Source organism: Primulina tabacum, chromosome 8 (genome assembly GCF_025594145.1).
Source record: "Primulina tabacum isolate GXHZ01 chromosome 8, ASM2559414v2, whole genome shotgun sequence".
Taxonomy (NCBI): Eukaryota; Viridiplantae; Streptophyta; class Magnoliopsida; order Lamiales; family Gesneriaceae; genus Primulina; species Primulina tabacum.
The window spans coordinates 3,998,176-4,020,458 of NC_134557.1; the positions used below are offsets into that span (position 1 = coordinate 3,998,176).

Consider the following 22,283-nt stretch of genomic DNA (forward strand, 5'->3'; position numbering starts at 1 on the left):
GTTTGTTATAAACCCTAGTTTATCTGTCAACCGGCTTGGTAGATAACACCCATATATGGGTAGTTCTCTCATTCATTCAGCAAATAATACGTGTGATGAGTGAAAAATAATGACAATTCATCCATACATCATGGTTGAATGAGTGACGATGATTTATCCACTCAGCACATGTATCGTGTGTTGAGTGGATAAAGACACTAATTATGTGGGTAGCAAGAACAAAAACATGTTGGGTGCAAATTGTCCTTGCTTAGTAGAGCGATCGACTCGTGGTGCTTGAGGTGCTGTGCGGTTTAAAAGATTTGAGTTGCACCATTATTACTAGCTATAGTTTTTGGTAAAGCGGCAAGCGCTCGGTCCTACAATTGATATCAGAGCCAAGATCACGGGTTCGATTCTCATTGATTGCAAGGAGTGCAATTATTGGGAGGGAGATTATTGGGTGCAATATTGTCCTTGCTTAGTAGAGCGATCGAACCGTGGTGCTTGAACTGCTGTGCGGTTTAAAAGATTTGAGTTGTATCATTACTACTAGCTTTAGTTTTTGGTAAAGCAGCAAACACTCGATCCTACAAAACATGTCAACCCAAGAAGAAATTAAGGAAACCGGTGACATTACTCACCCTTAAGACCTAGGAACGGGTCACCTGCTAAGTTTAATTATGTCTTCTTTGTTTCAACTTCTGTTTCATATTATATAATATCATAAATACAATATTTAAATTTATTGTGTGGGCGAGTATTCAAAGTTTTGATTTTAATGCATTAGATTTTAATTTTCGTCTGTTTTGGTCTGATTATTGATGTCATGAAGTCTTACACATTATTGATTGTGATGGGACACTTGTGTTTTTCGATGTCACATCAGCATCGACAAAATAAGACTAAAAGCGAAAAAAATCAAAATCGTTGCACGCAAAACGAACTTTGAACATTCGATGACAAGTTAGTTGATTAAACAAGTGATAAACAAACATACAAAGTCTCTGTAAAACAAAAAAACAAAAACAAAAACAAAAACAAAAATATTAAAACAAAAGATTGTATCGTCATATGGAACTGGAAATGGAGTGGTGCGGAAAGATGACAATGGGATTCCAAATCAATCACTCTTCATCACGTGTTGACCTCTACTTTGGTCGGCTTTGTTCAATTTATCCCACTAAATTATTCCCATTACAGATGAAATTTGTATTAATTGATTGATTAATTAATTAATCCCCAACTAGGGATTGATTGGCCTTCAAAAGAAAGAGAGAAAGAAAATGGAGTGCATCAAATTTCAACCCACTTCGACTCACATGCATCTTCCAAGAAAGTTACAACGTGGGATGATGTATTTATCATACCCGCGTTGTTTATAAAAACTATTCATTATCGATGCTTTCACTATTGCATCATCGATATTTAGCTTAATACTCATAAAGATCGATTTATCGCGCAATATAATATTTCCAATTATAGAAATATTGGAAGTTATTGAAATTTATTACTCCGTTCGTCTCATATGTTTAAGTTTATGCGTGTTTTCACACGGACTAAGAATGAAATTTTATATTTTACCCTTTTTCAGTAAATGTTTTAATATCATAAAAAATTTGTTGGAATTAGTTAATTTATTTAATGAAGAGGGTAAATTGGTAAAAAAAAAAAAGATAAAATAATACTAATATGGAAACTGAATTATATATTTGAGATTGATGAAAAAAGAAAATGTAGCATTTGTATTTGGGATTGATGAAGCATGGAGTATGTTTCTTGTGAGAAGGTCTTACGAATCTTTACCTGTGAGACGAGTCAATCCTATCGATATTCACAATAAAAAGTAATACTCTTAGCATAAAAAGTAATATTTTTTCATGAATGATCCAAATAAGAGATATGTTTCACAAAATGCGACCCGTGAGATCGTCTAATACAAGTTTTTGCTTGAAGTATGATATGATACTATATCGATATAGTATGAATTTGAAATCCATAGATTAAATTTATCCCGATCAACTAAAATATAATTAATTTGAGGTCTTCAATCCAAGTGCACCCTTGAGGTATAATTTCAATGGAACATGCGATATTCAAGCCTAATTAGTGCACATCACATGAAAGTGATTAATAGTGTGTGGTCCAATAACTCCCACTATTGATTAGCTAGCTAATGAACACCATTATTTAATGGGGGAAGGTAAAAAGAATCCTTTAAATTAATTGGTAAAATATGGTTTGTAAAGATAAGATTGACAATTAAGCTTGTCGCACAAGGTCCAAAGTTGCTTTCGTTTAGTGGTAATGATATTATTATTTTTTTCCTAGTTGATGCTTTTGTTCGGAGAATTTAGAGTATGTTTGACAAAACTTATAAGCTCTTAAATTTTGTTTTGTAACATTTTCTAAAAATATCTTATAAGATGTCAAAATAAGTTGTTTGACAGCTTCTAAAAAAAATTGAGTGCTCTCATTTTTTCTTAAGATTTTATTTGAATATGAGTTAAAGGCCAAATTATCATAATACATTTTGTAATATCTCAAACATACACTCGTATAATAATAATTATTATTATTTTAATATAAATTCTATTATATTTAAAATAATTATAAATGTTTTAACAACAATAACAATTCATTATCATTAATTTAAATAATAAATATTTTTATTTTATCGAGTAATATTATAATTGCTATTAAAGTTGTTTTTAACAATAATTATATTAAAATATATAAGTATTATTATAATAAATTAAAATATATAAGTATTTTTAAAATAAGATCATACAATTTATAAGCTCATAAAACAATTTATAAGACATAAGAACTTATGAACTATTTTAAATAAGTTTAGTCAATCATTATCTTCTTAATAAATTTCATGAACGTAACTATATATATATACACACACACACACACACACACAAAAACACACACACATATAGTCTTAACACATGTGTTCTAAAAATTATCAAAATATTTGTCTCGCTCGACATACAGTTTCGTAAAATTATGGATGCCCAATTTAAATTTAACTTGTGTTCACAATAATTATTTTGTCTTATTAATATTAATTAAAGCGAATAAATTTACTTTGAATAAATAGGCTACTAGTATTTCATATATTAATATTTGTTTTTTTTTAAAAAAAAAACAAGAAATACGGGGGTCGCAGTAAAAAATAATTGGTTCTTTTTTTATAGCTTTTAATCATTGTCCCATATATTTTGACGAAGATAACTGTTTCAGAGTGTCCAACCTTTTCTACATTTGAATGAATTTCCTCTAAATTTATTTAATTTTTCCAATAAATATGGAATTGATTTTTTCTTCGGTGAAATATAGTTTAGTGATTCCATTCAACAAAATCTTTGGTTGTACAATTATTCTACCTAAAATTATGATAAGTGCTGCAAAAATTCCTTTAATTAAATCAAGTAAGAGTGAAATCAACGAGAGGGAAAATTTGAATACTTGAGAATTGAATTAAACTAACTAAAGACCTATCCGAATTTATTAGTTCATCTAGTGTTAATTCGAATTCAGTAGTTTGATTAACATGAAAAATTGGCTTCTTCTTTTTCTTTTTTTGTTGAGTAGTTCTCTTGTGAGACGGTCTCACGAATATTTATCTGTGAGACGGGTCAACCCTACCGATATTCACAATAAAAAAAAGTAATACTTTTAGCATAAAAAGTAATACTTTTTCATGGATGACCCAAATAAGATATCCGTCTCACAAAATGCGACCTGTGAAACCGTCTCACACAAATTTTTTTCTTTTTTGTTTGTGGAATAGTATGATGTTTGTGTTTTAGTTAGGAGTTAGGAATCTAGCTTGTTTACAAATAATAAAACCAAATAGGAATTAGTTTTCAGTAACATGTGATGTTTTAACAAATATATATATATATATATATATATATATCACAAGTAATCGATCACCATAAATTGACTAGCCATCTTACTCGTTTATGTACGTACACAATCATTCGTTTATGTACGTACACAATCATTTTGTGTGTAGATGTTTTCAATCTAATCAATTATTTTCATTACTTTTTAACCATTAATATATCATAATTAAAATCAATAATGAAGTCGAAAATTCATACATATTGTGTGTGTGTGTCGGGGGTGGGGGGTGGGGGGGGGGGATTGGGTTAGCTATAGAGATCGATGTGTTATAAATATTTATTGTTATTTTATGGAATATATTCATTCATGTAATTAATATAATATAAAATGATTAATGTAGTAATAGAGTCGGGTAGATGTATATATTTGAATCATTAAATGAACTATAATATATATAAAAGTTGAGGTTCTTAGTGGTCCGACTTTATGACACCAGTTAGTTTTTACGAAAATGTCATATCCATTTAGATAAATAATATTTTTTTATATAATTCACTCATAATTATAATATATAATTCACTCTAAAATTCAAAAAATTACATATTATCTCTATAAATTACATATTTAATATAATTTCATAATCGTTACCCAAATAATAATTAAAAAATATAACAAAATTTTATCAATCAACTCAATGTATTGATGATCGTGATTTATATACATAATAGTCGTTATGTTACATACTTATCGTGTACATATATAGTTCACTAATTATTAGATCATGGTTAATATACATAATACACATCGTGCGTGCGTAATTCGTTAGTTATTATTAATATTATTATGTATATACATCACTTATTAGGGTTTTTCTTTGCTACATTTATATTTTTTCTGTGGGTGCCCCACTGACAGCCAATAAAAGCAGGGTGGCGGTTCGGGAGGAGCTAGGTTTGTTTGCTATATATTCTGATTCTCGATTATCTTCTCACCAAATCATATATTTTTTAATCAAATGGTTACAAATTTGTACTTGCAGGGTAACAATATTTTATATACATATTTCGTAATTACATTTTTGAGATTTGATCGTTCATAAATGAAAATAACTAATAATTAATCAATGTAATATAATATTACATATGTAATTGAAGATTTTTTAAAATTATAAATAAGGTAAGATAATTTACTATTTTTGAAATAAACAAAACCTTTGTTGTCAAATAATTTACAATTCAAGTATTCTCATAATTTTTATTCTATAAATTAGAGTGTGTTACCCGGCATTGATCATGATTTATGTGGTATATGAAGAACTACCTGATATAACAGAAGAAAACACACACAAACATGTGTGTTTGTGTGTGTTTATCACACATGTACATTGATCATACTCTCACTTTCTTGATATAAACTCAATTTTAAAAATTAAAGGATTTCATAGTTTAAAATTTTAGCCAGGCGTAGTTTAATAACTCTGGTTTCGCCGTTATGTACATCGATAATACTCTCGTTTTATATGATCTAACGTCTATACACGAGATATGACAGATGTGTCTTCAAAAATCAACTACTGCAAAATTTAGATTGTGTAGTGTAAACTGTGAAAATTTCCAATCCTTTTTAGAAGAGTATTGGGTCAGCAAAACAAAGAGTAATTAGCCATTGTTATTATATTCTACAACTAATTGCATCCAAAACTATATATGATATAGCAACGTCACAACTGGAAAGGTAGCCAAGTGGTGAATGCTTTACGTATAGCAAGACCATGTGCTTCATTTACGAGCCCGTGCACATGCGGCTGGGGGCTGGGGCCACTCGAGCCCAAACGATCGATCGAGCAACAATGCGACCGTAAAGCAGGCATGTGATCAATATGAACATGCTTGAATCTAAGATTATGTTCTAATGGAAGATTTATACTAAAAAGATGATTCTGCTCGTGTTTTATTGCGCCAGATTTATTTTATTATTGTAAATTTGGATTCAACTGGACAACGATGAAATGATGATATTAAAAACGCAAATTACATTAACAAAAATGGTACAATTTGACATACTAAACTAATATCGAGCACTCATCATACACTTGAACTCCTCGAAATTTACAAATCCATCCCCGTCTTTATCAACTCCTTGGATCATCTTCCTACACTCCCTAATCCTGCATTTCCCAAACCCTAATCTTCCAAGAACCCTTTGCAACTCCCTAGCAGAAATCAAGCCATTATTATCATCATCGAAAAACCTGAAAACCTCCATGAAACTACTCTCCTCGCAAAACCCATATCCAGAATCTTCATTTTCACTACTATTTTGCATCACTCTCATAAATTCATCCAGGCTCACGAAGCCATCTCCGTCGAAGTCCATTTCTCTAACCATCCCTTGTGCTAATTCTGTTGCAGCCATGGAGTTGTCGTCCCCCAAGCTCAAAACGACTTGTTGGAGCTCTAACGGTGATATCTTCCCATCTCCATTTGTGTCTATGAGTTTGAAAACTTGTTGCAGTTGGGATGACATCTCCATGGCTGCGAAAGATGAAGTTAAAGAAGCTAAATCAGAAGATAGTCTCTTGGTTTTCCTTCTCTTCGAGGTTCCGAAATCACCGCAGAAACTGAGGTTCGGGAGAAGTTTTCTTGATCGGTTGAGTGGTGAAGTTAAGCATCTTTTTAAGGAATGTAGCATGATGGCTGAGTAATTGTGAGAGAAGGAATAGTTGCAAGAATTTGTCCAAGTCGGGAAACGTGAGAGAGTTACAGGATAAAGTACGAAGAACAGTTCGGATTTTGATAATATCAAATGAAAATTGTATATCTTAGACCGTCTAGCATGTATTTATTTGCGCATGAAAATAAATGCTTTCTTCATTAAAAAAAATAAATATTTTCAATTCGATATTTCCAACTCAAAATAAAAATAAATTTACATACATGTGTGTGTGTGTGTGAGATATTTTCTCACAAAAATATTGAATATTTGCAAAGACCGATTAAGCAAGAAGACAGCGGTCCAATTCCGTGAAATTGCCGGCATTTTATTTTAGTGTCGTTTATATTTATTTACGAATTTTCCTACATAATTTATTGTTTGGAATTGATTATACAACCATTTGAGACGGCAAGTCGGTTCCCAATAAATAATCTTCCAAAATATTGACATTTTCTCAATGTATATATATATATATATATTCTGATATACACACCACATAAGAAATAATATAATTATCAACATTTACGTAGTTAGAAATATATATAACATCCAACTAAATAAATATATAAAATAGAATATAAATTTTAATTTTTATTAATTATATATCCACAACCCACGGCGCCACATTTCAGTTGCTTGTGAGTGTTCTTTCAGGTTGCTAAATGAAACTTGGAAGGATAAAACATTTACTCCACGTATGATATGCTCAAAATTATCTTACAACACTGAACTCGCCGTTCAAAATAAGAACCTAAAGCTTAACCATTAAAAGGTCATCTACGGCACTGGATGTAGAAAACCAATACCCAACTTTTCATACATACAATGTGATCCTATATTTTCCAAAACAACAACAATAAAGTAAAAGAGAAATTACAAAAATATGTGTATATATATATATATTGAACTCCATAAATGTATCGTACATCTCCAAGAAAGCTTGTAGGTCTTCAAAAGCTCAACATGACCGTAGTAACAGCGGCCCAACCGATGAATTGAGCATATCACTTAGAGCTAACTGTACCTCATTTGACCCGTGCTCGCAACTAATCAAGCTCGTAAGCAAGGGAAAGAAGCAAGACAAGTTCTTCTCAAATGAAGAATCTCCTAAGCTACATATAGCCTGTAGAGTAGAGACAATGAGAGGTGCACGTGCAGCCAATTCTCTCCGTCTTCCTGAACCTAGAGGTATCATCCAGAGGGGGGGGTGTTGGTTGAGCACCGAATCAGGAATTTGTACCGAGCGTGCAACTTCAATGTAGATCTTCAAGACCTCTTGACAGAGGTTAACAAGGTAAGATTCCACCTCCGACTCTTCATAACTAGGAGGATGGTCGAGTACAAGATTCTGCAGAAATGTGAGACATATTTGATAAGATTCATTCTCCAGGCGAAGCAGGGGCGGATCCTGCATTTGTGTCAGGGATCCGAGTTCTAGTAGTTTTGTCCGCAGAACTGCATCGCTATTTATCTTGTGAGCATGAAATGCCAGAGAGTGGACTGCATTGAAGAGTACAACGGTGTTTTTAACTGATAGTTGAGCTCTATACATATTATAAATCTCCATGAACGCCTGTCATGATAAATGGAAAAGTTATTATCAGAAGTTATAAAATAAATGAATCATTATGTACCACTTCAAATGAAAAGTTATTATGTACCACTTTAGCAAGACACCGTTTTCAAGAGGCTAGTGTAGCAAACGGCCACAATTTTTTAGGGGAAAAAACAAGTTTAATTAACTGCAATGTTACCCACCTGTATCAATAAAAGTTGAATGGCAGCCCTACATCTGACATTTGATATAGCAACTTGCAAGACATATCTCAAGTTATCTGAATCGTCGTCCGAGGTAATTGCCCCAGAATATTCATCATGGCTGTTTCCATGTAAATCTTCTTTATTGCCCCATATTTTACCTTCTTCAATAAGAGCAAAAGAAAAATCAGGAAGTGTTTCCTCAGCAGCTTCTTTGAGAGATGAAACCACCTCAAACCACTTGTCTTCGTTAAGCAGTTCACCAGCATTGCTCATCAAGCGAACAAAAGCAGCAATACCAATACCAGCAAGGCTTTGATGAGGTCGTTTGATAAAACTAACCAATAACATGAGCACTTTTTTTAGAAGGGGATTGACCGTGTCAAAGAAATTAACAAAAAGATCCACAACCAGTTGTAGAGCCAATGTGCACGTCTCATAAAGCCATGTATCTTGATCAAGTTCCTCCATGTCGCCATTGGGCAGGTGCCCCAAAGCGTTTTCACCAGATGGATCAATTGCACGTCGAGCATCATCGAAGATTCTAAATAGGACAGATTCAAAAACCTTTTCCCACAAGGGTAAAGAAAAATGTTGACCATGATTGCGTAAAGTATCAAAAAGTACTTGCAAGGCACTCTTCCTGATTTCAGGCCTTGGGTCAAAGCCAAGTTCAGATAAACCTGGTGAGGCAGTGAGAAGAAAGGGTGAGCCGAATATTTTAACTAAACTAGCATTTCGTTTTGAACAACCAGAAGAAGAGAAATTGTTAGAACAGATGAGGGTTGAGACCTCGATCATTTATTAAATAATCAACAACAAAACAACAGTTTGTCTACCTGCCAACAAAGGAAACCAAAAATAGAGATGATCCACTTTCTCTACGGATTCTCCATGGTCAAATTTTTTATCTTTTCCTTTCTGAGATGAAGATGGAGAGTCGGAGACCTTTCCAGAAGTTCCCTGGCCGATGTCTCCTTCAGCAAGTTTTGCAGCACAGAAACGGAGGAAACCAATAGCATTAAGACTAATGTCTTTGTTGAATCTACTATTGGTGAATGCAATGAGGCAATTTACACAGTCCGTAAAAGTGGTGGTCTCAGTTTCGGTTATATAAGGAAAATAGTCTCGCACGATTTTCTCAATTATTTCAAAGGCTAGAAGGACAATGTTCTTATGGTCATCATAAGCGGCAGTTGTAAAAACCTGCAAAAGTGAAAATTATCAGAAGAAGCTAACTTCTTGAGCCAGGAAAAACATTCAAAACAGAGTGCGTTAACAAAAAAATTGCGATGAAAGAATTTAATTACCATGAACATGCTCTTCCATCCTGACTTGACATTATTCACACGAGACAACACCATTTGAGAAACACATCTCACAATCAATTCTCTGATTTCAACAGCTCTACTTTTGCGCATCACAATTACAAAAGGCTTCATAAACTCATTTTGGAAGTTATAATTAGCCAACTCTTCTCTCTCCAAAAATTTCATTGATAACTGGCGTAAAGAGTCCATTGCAAATATTGCAATTGAAAGATTTTCCGAACAGCCAATGGTCACAAAAAACTCAGAGAGTACTTGCCAAATTTTTGACCAAACAAGCCTAATCCGGTTCATGTTATAATGCCTGTAAAGACAAACAAATTACCACTGACTTGCGTTGCCAACAAGACAAAAACAGGAAAAAAAGTATTTGAAGTTCATCATATAATTCTGTCAGAAACAAATTCAGAATGACGAAGGAAAAAAGGTAACAGTAACATACGCAATTTCAACAATCTTTGTAAGGCTGAAAACCCGCGGATCAGATGTAGATCGCAATTCATCCATAGATACTTTGCACAGAGCCTTGACAAAGTCAACTATTGCCTCACTGTTTAGCTTCTGGCTTCGTGTAAATATGCGGTTTACTTCACCAACTTGTTCCAGCATGTTTAAGTTAGAGACCAAGTTATTCATCTGTTCCGAAGTAATTCCAGCAGCAGCATTACCACCAATACCAGCACTATCATATGAACCCCTTCTCACAGCTGAAGCTGCATTCTGAATCTTCCCAGGACCCTTCTTTCTCAGAACAGGAAGAATATTAGATTTGGTTTGTTTAGATTTGTCAAAGTCAGTTCTGAGGAAGGGCAAAGAAAGTGGCATCTGGTGGAGCACCTTCACCCAAGAGATACAAATGTTCAAACCGTGAAACACATGTTAAAATATGTTCCCAGGCGTCCTGTAAGTAATTACCATCCTCCTCCGCTATTGTAACTATAGCCTGTCAAACAAAGTTAACTGAAGGATCAGAGTTGTTGCAAATGCCTCCACAGCATTAATGATGTGTTTTTAAACTAAGATTAACTGCCTATACAAAGTGAGACTGTGGATACTCAAAACAGAAAAGTAACTTTGAGACTAAGAGCCGGCAACATACAGAAGTGCAAGGTGAAAATGGTCACAGAACACAACAACAAAATACTCCCACATGAAAATCAGAGTAGTGCACCATGAAGATAGGTAAGTCAATGTAATAGAGGCAGTCATAGGAGGCAGGGCCTATTTGGAAATCATGCAATTTTTTGTTTTGTATAAGCATATGTGCCTAAGTAGGAAGGATGGGATAAGAATATAGGTATATCAAAAGGGAGCGGAGCAGAAACCAATAGGTTATAATCAACCAAAAGCAGACTAGTGGTTTCATAGTTTATCAGACCCATTAAAGCTTAAAAAAAAACCTATAGGGATCCATAAATGAACATAGAAGAGAAGAGAGCACAGGAATATTTTGTTGGGTGCCTTGGTATGAGGAGGGAGACTTATAAAACCAGGACAATAGTGTTACCCATTATCATGAATAGCATAAGTTACTTTAATTACTCTTCGGAAAGAATAAAGATCGGAAAAGGATTCAGGAACTAGCTACTCTTGACTTCGGGAATAATTAGCTTTAGAAACCAAAATACGATAGGCACATAGGAAGTACATTCTTACCTTGATTGCATTAATGTTTTTTTGTTTTATGTCTGCAGGTGAATGGAGGGAAGTAAACTTGGCTAACGATGTCACAAAAGCATCTCTATGAGTTTTCATGGACATCGCTGCAGTAACATAGATTGCACTGCGAAAACCTTCCAAACATAGTTCTATCACAACCTCATCATCGCTTTGGTCTAGAGGAACACTGAAGGCAGCCAAAGCGGGAGCCCAACATGCCTCAATCATGAATCTAAGGATCACCACATCTGTTGCAGGATAATATACTGACCTACAAGTTGCCAATTAAAAATCAGCATTAAAATAAATCTAGATTATATATTGAAGCATGATATCAATCATTGTTCCTATAAACAATTAAGAAAAAAACTGTAAATTTCCCCAATCATGAACGAGAAAGCAAGTGCAGCCATTCATCAAATTGTACGCTCCCTTAATAATATCTTCATATTGTTTTCAAGTATGCTTTTGTGATAAATGTATATGAAAGACCATTTACACAGACAACATCTCCCAACAAAGATAATGAAAGAACATAACACATTAGGGGGGAAATGGAAAAAACGTCTCAAACTAAAGAACAAACATGCTATTGTCAAGCACCAGGTCAAGCCTTTAGACTGAAAAATATTTCAGAGTTTATCTTACTCGGATTTGCGAGCTTTTTCTTTAAATTGTTCCTGCATGTGTCTCATGAGGTGGTCGCCAGTTTCCATATTGTCCTCCCCTCGCTTGCGGATCACTATATTCAGTATACTGTCTAAACCTAGTACTCTGTTTAGGTTCACAGATTGCTTCTGTTGGATGGACATGTTATCTTCTTTCATTTTAATCTCACTCTTTGATATTCTTTCGAATAATGATCTCAAGTACTCATCTGGTAGGTCTTTTCCATCATCAATCCCACGATTGTTCCGTATAAAGTCCTCAGCAGACATCTACACAAATGATAAAAAATTATGAAGAAGAGTAGGTTAAATCTCCGCCACCATAAAATTTTTACAAGCATACAAAAATACCTTGTTCTTGACCATAGGATTATGAGCATCAGTATTCAGCAGTATAACAGAGTATGCAAGCACATAAGCCGTGTCAGCACTGGTAAAGGCCTTAGGATTGACCTTGCAGTACCTTTCAGCAAACTTTTCCATAATACGATCTATCTTCTGTGCCTCACCAGGCAGTCTAAAGCCTTGTAAAAAAATCCTGATTGCTTCGTCAAACTCCATGCCTTGAAAATCAAAGGAATCCACATATGCATGCATAACTTTGAGAGATAAATCTTCTCTTTCACCCAAATAATCACCAATCAGAGTTTTATCTAAACCAGATGCATTCTTGAGAAAAACTGCTATCTCCTCTGGCGAATTTCCCACCTTATTGGCATTGATAAGAAATTCAATACCTTTTTTGGGTTTACGGTTAAAAAGAGAGATGCCTTCCTGTTATACATGTCACACATTAGATTCCATCAGCAATCACCTTACTGTCAGAAGATAGAACTATCCACCAAATTAATCAAACAAGGATAATTTAAAGTGCACCTGAAGTTCTAGTTTATATGCACGGCGCTGCTCTATTGTTGAAACATCAGAAACTTCAGTGGAGGCTTCAGAATTACTATCTGGCGTTTCATTTGGCTCATCTATATTACCATTCGCCCATGAGATACCAGGATCAGAACTGTTGTCAGCAGTTTCAAATTTCCTCGCAGATCGAGAATCTGGAATGCGTAATTGTTTGTTCATCCAGTAACCCATGCACTTCAAAATAGCAACCAAGCATTTCATAGCTTCTAGTTTCATAGTAACATCTTGAGCAGGCTGGAGGGTAGTTGGAACACCAGGTGGAACCCCCTGAGCAGTTTTAAGAAGTCCATTGACCATTCTGGTATACGCAACAAAGTGGAGAAAGATATAGAGATTTTAGGTTCCATAAAGAATGCCCAGACACTTATACCTAACAGTAAATAAGTACAATAACAAACTCAAGAGCATTAATGCAAAGACATTCATGAGAAATAACGTACAATCAATAAAAACCAAACCTCTCGAATATATTTGAAGCATTAACATCACAATCATAGTTAAGGAATATGTCTATCAAGATCTGTGAATCAGCACACAGCTTCTCTAGAAACCGAAGCACTGTCATCTTTTGCTGAAAATTCGGTTGTGCGACATTTTCCAATACTCTAAGCACGATCATGGGGAAAAAGACTCCAATTTCTGCCTTCAGACCAGCTCTAAATCGAGAGACAAGACTTATAAATATTGAGCAAGAGAGCTGGAAAATGATCATAAGGGTTGAAGCACTGTTCTTCAGCAGCGACAGACACAAGTACTGCTTTATAGCATCTAAAAATCTGTTCAATAAGAAAAAGCAGATTGGCATGTTTAATAATACCGTTAAAGAAAAGCAGCCAATTTAATAGGGGAAAAAATCCAAGCCATGCAAAAGAAGAGTGATCTCGTATCAGTATATTATTCAATCAAGGAGTCCTACCAAATTGATGATAGTATCGATGAATTGCACAAAAGAAAGAAGAAACAAACAATGGAAAACGACAGATTCGCACAGATATCCAACGAAACAGAACAATTTCTCTCAAATTAAATTATTCTAAATGTTGTAGCTCTTGAACAAGCCTTTTAGACTCGTTCCAATTGTTCAGACAAACTTAGTTGGAAGTATTGCAGCAACTGGAGAAATTTTAACAGAAACTAATCCATGCACAAAAATACATATTTATAATGAGCAATATAATACTATATTGTATCTTCTCCTCATGCACGAAATGGTTCAACCAATCAAGCCAGTAGCTAACTAATTGAAAAGAACAAAGAATGGTGTTCAATTCTACCGGATCCAGTTTAGTAGATTAAAGGACATATTGAGATACAAAAAAAAGAAACTTTACAAAATTTGCAGCACATGGAGGAGAAAAAATTGCAAGTGAAAACAACTGGCATTATATTGTTCTTCTGTTTACAATATTTATACAGATGTTAAGAAAAAAAAGGAGTAGAAGAGATGCTGAGGACTTCAGTTGAATTAAAGGTATCTCTCCACGTCAAGAGAACTGTTAATCATAAGTTCTGAGCAGGTATAAAAATATCCATCCGCATAAAAGATTAAACATTATATCCATCCGCATAAAGATTAAACATCACCGCAAAAAAATTTATTTTATATGCATTTAACAAGATTCTGGAGTGTAACCATGAGATTCTAAACCAACAAGACTAGTTCACAATTATATTTGTGGCATGGAAGAAAATTCTCGACAATAAGCTACGTAATGAACAGTTCAATCATAGGTACTAAACTACCATAGCAATATTAACAACTCGGCGTTGCAACTACAAATGCAACTTATTTTCACGCAAGCAAGAGGAATTTGCAAATACATAATTGCATTTTGAAAGGGGTTCCATACTATACTTAAGACCATTACACAGAGAGTCCTACCTCAAATTGTTTCCCCAAGTCAAATCACCATATACTCAACATTACAGAAAATTGCACAAGGGATCTCACTCTTGAGACACTGTATCAAGTGAGAATCAAGGTGTAAAATTCATTTAGGATTTACCCACGTATTTTCAGGCAATAAATGCACGAGGCATGTATGTTTATTCTATGACCAATAAACCATTGTAATATAAGTAATTAATCTTGCAAACATAACACTCTTTTTCTGTTACGGCATCTCCAGAAACTATCACTATCCCTGATAACAACAATACCAAATTTTTTACCAGTCACTCGCATGCCAAGTAGTTGCACAAGCTATAAATTCATCATTCATGCATATATAACCAACTGACCGTACCATACAGGATACCGGTTTCAGAACTCATTGATTGATGAGCAAAAATTGCTGTTTTGCTCTCGTAGAAACAAATTAAAATAATGCAAACTTCCCATACCTTTCACTTGTCCTAAAAATTGCACCAGCATTCTCCAATAAAATCTTAAGCAACTCCAAAGCCACAATCTTTCCCTTCATTGCTTGAGGATCTGCTACAGCATCTTTAGGAGGAGTCTTCATCGAGAGCTTACATAAAGCACGGAAAACCAAAAATGCATCCCTCCGCAACTTGTTACCAATCTGAACCTCCAAATCATCGTCCCTTTCCCCCTCACCATCCGCCAACTCTCCTTTCCTTCCCTCTAGAGCTGTCTTATACATACTGATCTCCCAATACTTCGCGTCCAGCATATCCTTATCCGTTGAGTCCAACAAATCAGCCGGATTTGTGCCCTCAACAGTCGATGTCTTGGTCTCGAACGCCCCATCATGTGCCCCAACCGCTGATCCGAAGCCAGCACTGGGCGTACTAGGACTAAATACCCCATCAATATCCTGCATTATCTTGGTAATAAAACCCTGAACAAACACTGTCATAGAACCATCCACGTCTGCCTTTTCAATTGGTTCCATGAGCTCTGCTACTACAATTGGTTGCAATGGCACGGTAGATGAATCTGCCTCCATTCTCCGGAACACAATAACCAGCATTTGAACCAGTGATGCCTTAGCAGTAGTTTGATTCACCACATTCTTACTGCTCAAGTAAATATCATAACAAGTCCTCACCACCTGCAGCAAGCAATCTCCATGAATTCTCAGTGAGACCGAAGTCACAGCGGACAGAAACGTCTTGATCACCAGTAATTCCGCATTTTCATCCCCTAGATCGTGGCATTTGCACACAGAGTCGATCAACTTGGAGAGTAATTTGGCGTCGGGGCCACCAGTTGGGTCCGCCTCGCCACGTAAATACCCATGTGCAATCAACTTCTGAACTGCATCAAGAGCTGGTTCGCAAACTTTAAGGTAACTAGAAGAGAGCGCGTTGATTATGGGGCTGAGAATGAGATCGGAATCAGGTAGGGATAGTTCTAAGAGGACGCCAGGATGAGATGACAAGTCGGTATCCGATAGGGCGGAGGGAGAGGTAGTTGGTGTGGTAGGGTTAGAATTCGGTGAAGTGAGGCGTTCGACAACCGATTTACACTCCGCGGCGAGCTTGGAGTGCTTCCGCCAAGAAGCGTTCTTGATGATCTTTTCGAGTGCAGGGACGACGACTTGGTTTAAGCGGGAATCGGCTTCCGAAGAAGCCATTCCCGGAATCTGAAGATGGTGGTGACGGGGTTGGATCTGGGACTGGGAATGTTACCTGGAAGTAAGGTTGCTTATGTCTTTCGATTAAGGTGGCGGCTATGGAGGAGCGGTGATTACTTCGGCGGAGACCGCGGCGGCGGCAAATCTAGGCCGGATTAACGGGAGGAGCTGCGGGAGGAATGGGTCATTGGGATCAAGGCAGAAAAGCGGATGGTGGATTTGATTCACCGGTCTAAATTCGACAAGGTTGAATGACATGGATGCCCTTTGGTTTGACTTGGGAAAAACAACTCTTTAATATTAATCCTTCATGAGAACCAACTCGTAAACAGGTGGAGTCTCCCTATCAACCTTATTATTACCTATTTAATTTATATTTAAAATAAAATGATGTTATTATTGAAGGGTATTCCGGGTAATTTGATGTCATTAATATGCCGTTGTGTCGCCTCGAGATTTTGATCACCACATTACCCGACTGATGATGATGTAATATTTATAGATTTGGACCCAAAACAACTTTCAGATGGGTGAAAGTACATATGAATGCAAATATAAATAGAATCATTTAAAATTCATATAATGAACCTTTTGGTTAACCTAAAAAATGAGATAAATCGATGCGAAATCTCATCCGTTAGATATGATAACGGGACATCAAAAAAATTGATGATCCGTATGAGATAGGAAACTCTCAAATACGGTTATAAGAGAAGGAATTAATCCACCTCAGTGTAATACAACACGTTACTTTGAATTTAATATACTGATCTTCAGCTCGAGAAGTAACATAATTTTTGGTAGTAGTTTTTGATAAATGTGATAACACTTTGTCAATAAATAAAACTTTTGGATCCAATATCCAAATCAGATATGAAATCTCGGCTTATAATAGAAATATTAGTACTAAAAGAAGGTTATGTCGATGCTACCTACAGGGGCAGTGCCCCCCACAAGATCTGGGCCGTTGATTTTAAAAAATTTGATTGACCCCGCATATGAATTGGTGAACCCCGCATATATGTGGTTAAATTTGGGCTTTTGATCTTCTCATTGGGGGCAGTACCCCATGAGGCAGGGTGAAATATTCCCTAAAAGAATACGAAGGAATTCAGCTCGACAAATTAGCAAATTTACATCCAATATTATGGGTGGAAATATCCAACAAGAAGAAGAAATGAAAAGGACAGCTGAAAACTATAAATTTGGAAGTCACCAATTTGAGAGAGAAACTAAAAAATATTGGGTCATTGATTATACCCACTCAGCTCGGTATTTATCCTCAATGCAATTTCGGAAATAAAAATGTTTCTTGCTACATGCAATATCGAATATTTATCGAGTAGCCAAAGTTTGATTTAGTGATAAAAAAAATTATAACAGTCACTTGCAAAATTCTAAATCATTTTACAATTTCATCAATATAGTGACATTTATTACTTTCGAATTTTTAATTTTTAATTATATTACTTTATGTCAGTTCAAATATTACATTTTTATAGTTTACCAATTGTTTGAATTATTATAAAAAACGAAATATACAAAATAAGTTATATAAACATTCAATATAGATATACAAAAATGAAGACACGAATGAATGTAAATTTTAATTTTTGATTTTTGATTATGAATATAATATCGATTTATTCAATTAATTATTATATAAAATAACAAATTATCATATTTATCTGAAATTATAGATGTGGTGTTTGACATGCAAGTCAAAACATAGCTCAGTTTCACTCACCCGTGTCCTGTTATTGTCAGTGAACCAAAAACGACACCGTTTTCAGCATATATATTCGAAGGCGCAGTTAGAGAAAAAATTCAAAACCTTCTCTGTCCCCTGACCGCCGAGTTTCCGTATGCTAAAGTCTATAGGCAACTTCGCCGTCGCGCCGCCGTGAATTTCGTTGATGCAAATGAATCCAAGCAAAATCGAAAAGGATCTACTTCATGACTTGGGTCCGCTGTCGCCCAACCATGAACCGTTCATGCATCCTCACCGCACTCCATCTCAGCCCTCCATCGATGAAGACCCCTTCTCTCTCGCAGAAATGGAGCTCTTCCGAGACGAAGACGACGACGACGTCAGCCACACCTCGTCTGATGCCGAAATCCCACTCCCACTCTCTGATGGAGTCGTTCCGGCTCAAAGCCCTAGTATGCCGAATTCATCACTGATCAACAATCACGAAAGGCGAATAAATCGTCCACTACTGCTTATCAGCCCGGAGCCGCATATTTCGACTCAATTTTATACCTTTAATAAGGAGTCACATGCCCTAATGGTTCAATGCTTGAATGAAGGCCGATTAGCAACGCCAGAGGAGATCCGAGCCGCCACGACTTCCCCGGTGCTCGCGAGCTGGCGTTCTGTGTGGAAGGACCGCAACGAGGATACTGCGTATTTGACTGCGTGGAAGCGCATCCAGGATAAGCTCACCGTCCATGTGTCGGAATCCGGTGGCTCAATTACTGGTAATAACATCCGATTCCTTTGTTTCAAGAACAATTCCAATCAATTTGTTTCGCACGTGGACCAGTGGCAGGACATAGTCATGTCATTTCATGGTGACGGGGATCTTAAACACCTAGGGTTGAGAGAAACCATTGAGAAAATTAAGCAGGTATGGACTGTAGGTGCCAAATTTTATGGTATTCCTGAGAGTTATATTAGGAACTGTATTGCTGCCTGCCCTGTGTGCTCGGACGAGTCCTCAGGGTGCGCTCCAAGGTCTAAGAGGCGTAGGTTTGAATACACCGAGTCTTTTGAAGTGCCTGCTAAAGAAGTGCCTGTTAAGTTGCAGCAATTGGCCGCAAAACATAAGGTCGTGCTGTGTATACGGCAGAAATATATCAGATATAAGCCATTTATGGCTGAGGTTAAGGATTACGCGTGCCACAGGGCAGGGGAGCCAGCTTCCTCGAAAAAATCTAGGATGTTGAAGAGGGAGCCATACACTTCGAAGAGGTGCGGTTGTGGGTTTCGTATAAGGGCAATAGTTCCCATTTCGAATTATAATGAGAAGGAAAAAACTTTTGTCTACGAGGAAGAAGGGACAGCTGTGTTTAAGCTGTATGCGGTGCACTCAGGGCATGAGCCAGGGCCATTGGATGGGAATGCCAGGATTATACACCGAATGGTTGGTTATAAAGGAGGTTTTCTGATGGATCACGAGACTGTGTATGGGATGGTGGAGGAAGGAGAAAATGATGTTTTTGGGTTCTTGGGAAAGGATTCTGGAGATATGCAGCATACTGTTTTTCAGCAGGTTCAAGAATTAAGGAATGAGTTGGGATTACTTGAGAGTAAGATTGGAAAAATCCCACCACAAATGTTGGGTTCTGTGTCGCACGAGCTCTTTGACATAACTAATAAGTTACGAAATATTCCTGACGATGGATCAAAATCTGTTGGATTGTTGTTGGAGAAGCAGCATATTGATGATGTGTTGGTGGTCGAGCATGATTTACCCGATTGGGGTGATGACCATCATACAAGGATCTATGGGGATGGCAAGGATGCAGATGTTATCGAAGATGACGAGGACAGCTTCGGGAGAACTCTTGGGGAGGTTGCTTCTTGGGATCAGATGAGGGCCGGCTGCCAGAGTGAGAAGGATCTGCTCGGTGAGACTTGTAAAGAAGAAAAATGGTTGAAATGTGGAGGATTTGATGAAAAGGAAATTCTTGGCTGCAGCAATCCGAAGCTTGTAAAACCATCGGGTCATCAGGACGAGATGGATCCAGATGTGGGTCTTTCCAGCTTACATGTGGATGGCTTCTACCATGAAAATCCGAAGTGGTTCGACTCTCCTTGTGGACTGGATCCTAGAGCTGATTGTAGTGATTCTGGATTCCGGCACGAGGAGATTGTGTAGTGATCATTCTTCTCGATGAACCTACTCTAACATAACTCAGTTTTTTTGGCTGGCCATTCGTGTTAGTTCACTGTCGGTAGTGTGTTGTACATTTGTGTACACAGAGCTTTAAAGGGGCTCTCACAATCACAGTAACAGTCTTTTATACCATGTGTGATTTGTAAAGTTTTCGCCATTTTTTATCTCTGCATATACTTGCATGAATCTGTGTGGAGCTTCTTACTTCTGAATTTAGAACTTGGAGTTTCTGATTTGGTATTATTTGTATTGTATCATTGTTTCTCATACGTCGATGCCGTTACGTCTGCATCTGTTTGTTCCTTGCCATTTGTATCATGAAATATACGTCAAAGCCTGCGTGAGCTTCATGTTCCAACTCGAACTAACAAATTTTATTCAATGCTGCATAGCGTAGCATGTGTTAGCATTTCTGCCTTCGAGATTTCGCTACACGATATTATTTGCTGTGGTGCCGATGACATGCCTTGGTCTCAGAAGACCGTTTATTCTCCTCAATTTGCGCCTCTGTTCTAATTATTTGGTCCATTTGTTCGGAAATTTTCTATCATGAGTGGTAGATTTGTATCAATCATTATAGTATCTTTCAAAGCTTCGATAAAGATCTCAACTAATTTCTATACTATTGTGACATTAACTATGGCAAGTGACCTTTGGAAAAACTTTCCTTTTTTGTTTTACTTTAATGTTTTTCAAATTGGATGTGTGCATATCAGGAGATATGAATTTCTCTTACACACACAACACGTAACCCATGCACTTCTGTTACGTTATTGGCTTATTGCAATGGATTTCTTAAATATTTGAAAATCGATCTTTTGAGATGTCCTCCTACAAAGTTAAAAACTACGAGAAAATAGATGAATGATAATTCATATATAGATGGATAATGTATAGATTTTTTAGTCTATTGTTCGGGTAAACAAGAACGTACCGAATTAATTACACGTCATCTTGATAGTCCGGTTATTATATTTCACATGCATTGTGGCCCAAGGAAAAAAGTCCCTTGGAGGATCAGGAAAGGACGAAAAATCTCTTTTGAAATTTCAAAAACTGCCGCGCGGAGTCCTTTTTCCTCTCACGAAGTATAAATGAGCATTCAATGCATGTGCGTTACACAACTTAGGGTTCTTTTATCATTTAACGAGGGACAAACGCTCTGCGATTTCTTTCTCCGGTGTGTGGAGATTTGGTCTGTTTTTGTGTACATTGGATTGAAACTTGAGGATTATTAGTGATACTTCTTAATTTTTTGCGGGTGGTTGAGTCTTTTGCTGATAGGTAAACAAATCAACTTTTTTTTGTTCTGTTCATCAAACACATCAAGCTCCCGATTATCCATGTAGATGTGTCAACTTGAATGTTATGTTTGGTCATGCAATGGTTGATTGAATAGAATTCCTTGTTGACATGCTGTCGTATCTTACAATGAGTATTACAAATTGAGTTTAAAAAATGTATTTGAAATGACAAAATTATCATTGCATTTTATTTGGAAAATTCTTTCAAAAATGCGATTAAGATAATTTTGTCATTTGGAATGCATTTTGTAATTCAATGTATAACCATCATACTACACATAACATGACCATTTCCAATAATATAAGTTATCTACAACTTGTATGCGAGTGCAAGTAATATGGATATGTTTGGTTCAAAAGTTAGTAGATAATCGAACCATCGTTGATCATTATTTTGACGAATTAAGAAGATTAATTTTCTGTCTACATTTAGAAGTACCGCGTAACCCTTGTAAATTGTAAGTAAGATGATATATTGGGTACAATGGTCATTGATGATAGTGATTTGTCGCTTAAAATATTAGAAGATTTACAAAACAACTTGCTTTTACTGCAGAAAGATAAGATACTTTTCTACTACTTGACCAGTTCGTTTCGTCGATCTCACTCATATTGACATTGATACCAATAATCCATCTAATTAAAA

General features: G+C 36.0%; 3 protein-coding genes across 3 annotated transcripts; 1 reads left to right on the plus strand and 2 right to left on the minus strand.

The window, feature by feature from the left end:
* Positions 1-5,907: 5,907 nt before the first annotated feature.
* LOC142554307 (putative calcium-binding protein CML18) lies at positions 5,908-6,255 on the minus strand. The gene has a single exon (XM_075664991.1). The coding sequence runs from the start codon at positions 6,253-6,255 to the stop codon at positions 5,908-5,910; it is 348 nt and encodes a 115-aa protein (XP_075521106.1).
* A 975-nt stretch (positions 6,256-7,230) lies between these two features.
* LOC142553101 (brefeldin A-inhibited guanine nucleotide-exchange protein 2-like) lies at positions 7,231-16,702 on the minus strand. The gene is given in 12 exon segments (XM_075663104.1): positions 7,231-8,128; positions 8,314-8,996; positions 9,153-9,519; positions 9,624-9,945; positions 10,084-10,436; positions 10,438-10,584; positions 11,298-11,571; positions 11,949-12,238; positions 12,320-12,742; positions 12,845-13,187; positions 13,348-13,665; positions 15,233-16,702. Coding segments are annotated over 12 exon segments (5,334 nt in total). The 5' UTR covers positions 16,432-16,702; the 3' UTR covers positions 7,231-7,513.
* Positions 16,703-18,210: 1,508 nt separating this feature from the next.
* Positions 18,211-20,646, plus strand: LOC142553102 (uncharacterized). The gene has a single exon (XM_075663105.1). It carries the CDS (start codon positions 18,348-18,350, stop codon positions 20,313-20,315), a length of 1,968 nt encoding a protein of 655 aa, XP_075519220.1. The 5' UTR covers positions 18,211-18,347; the 3' UTR covers positions 20,316-20,646.
* Positions 20,647-22,283: the final 1,637 nt, after the last annotated feature.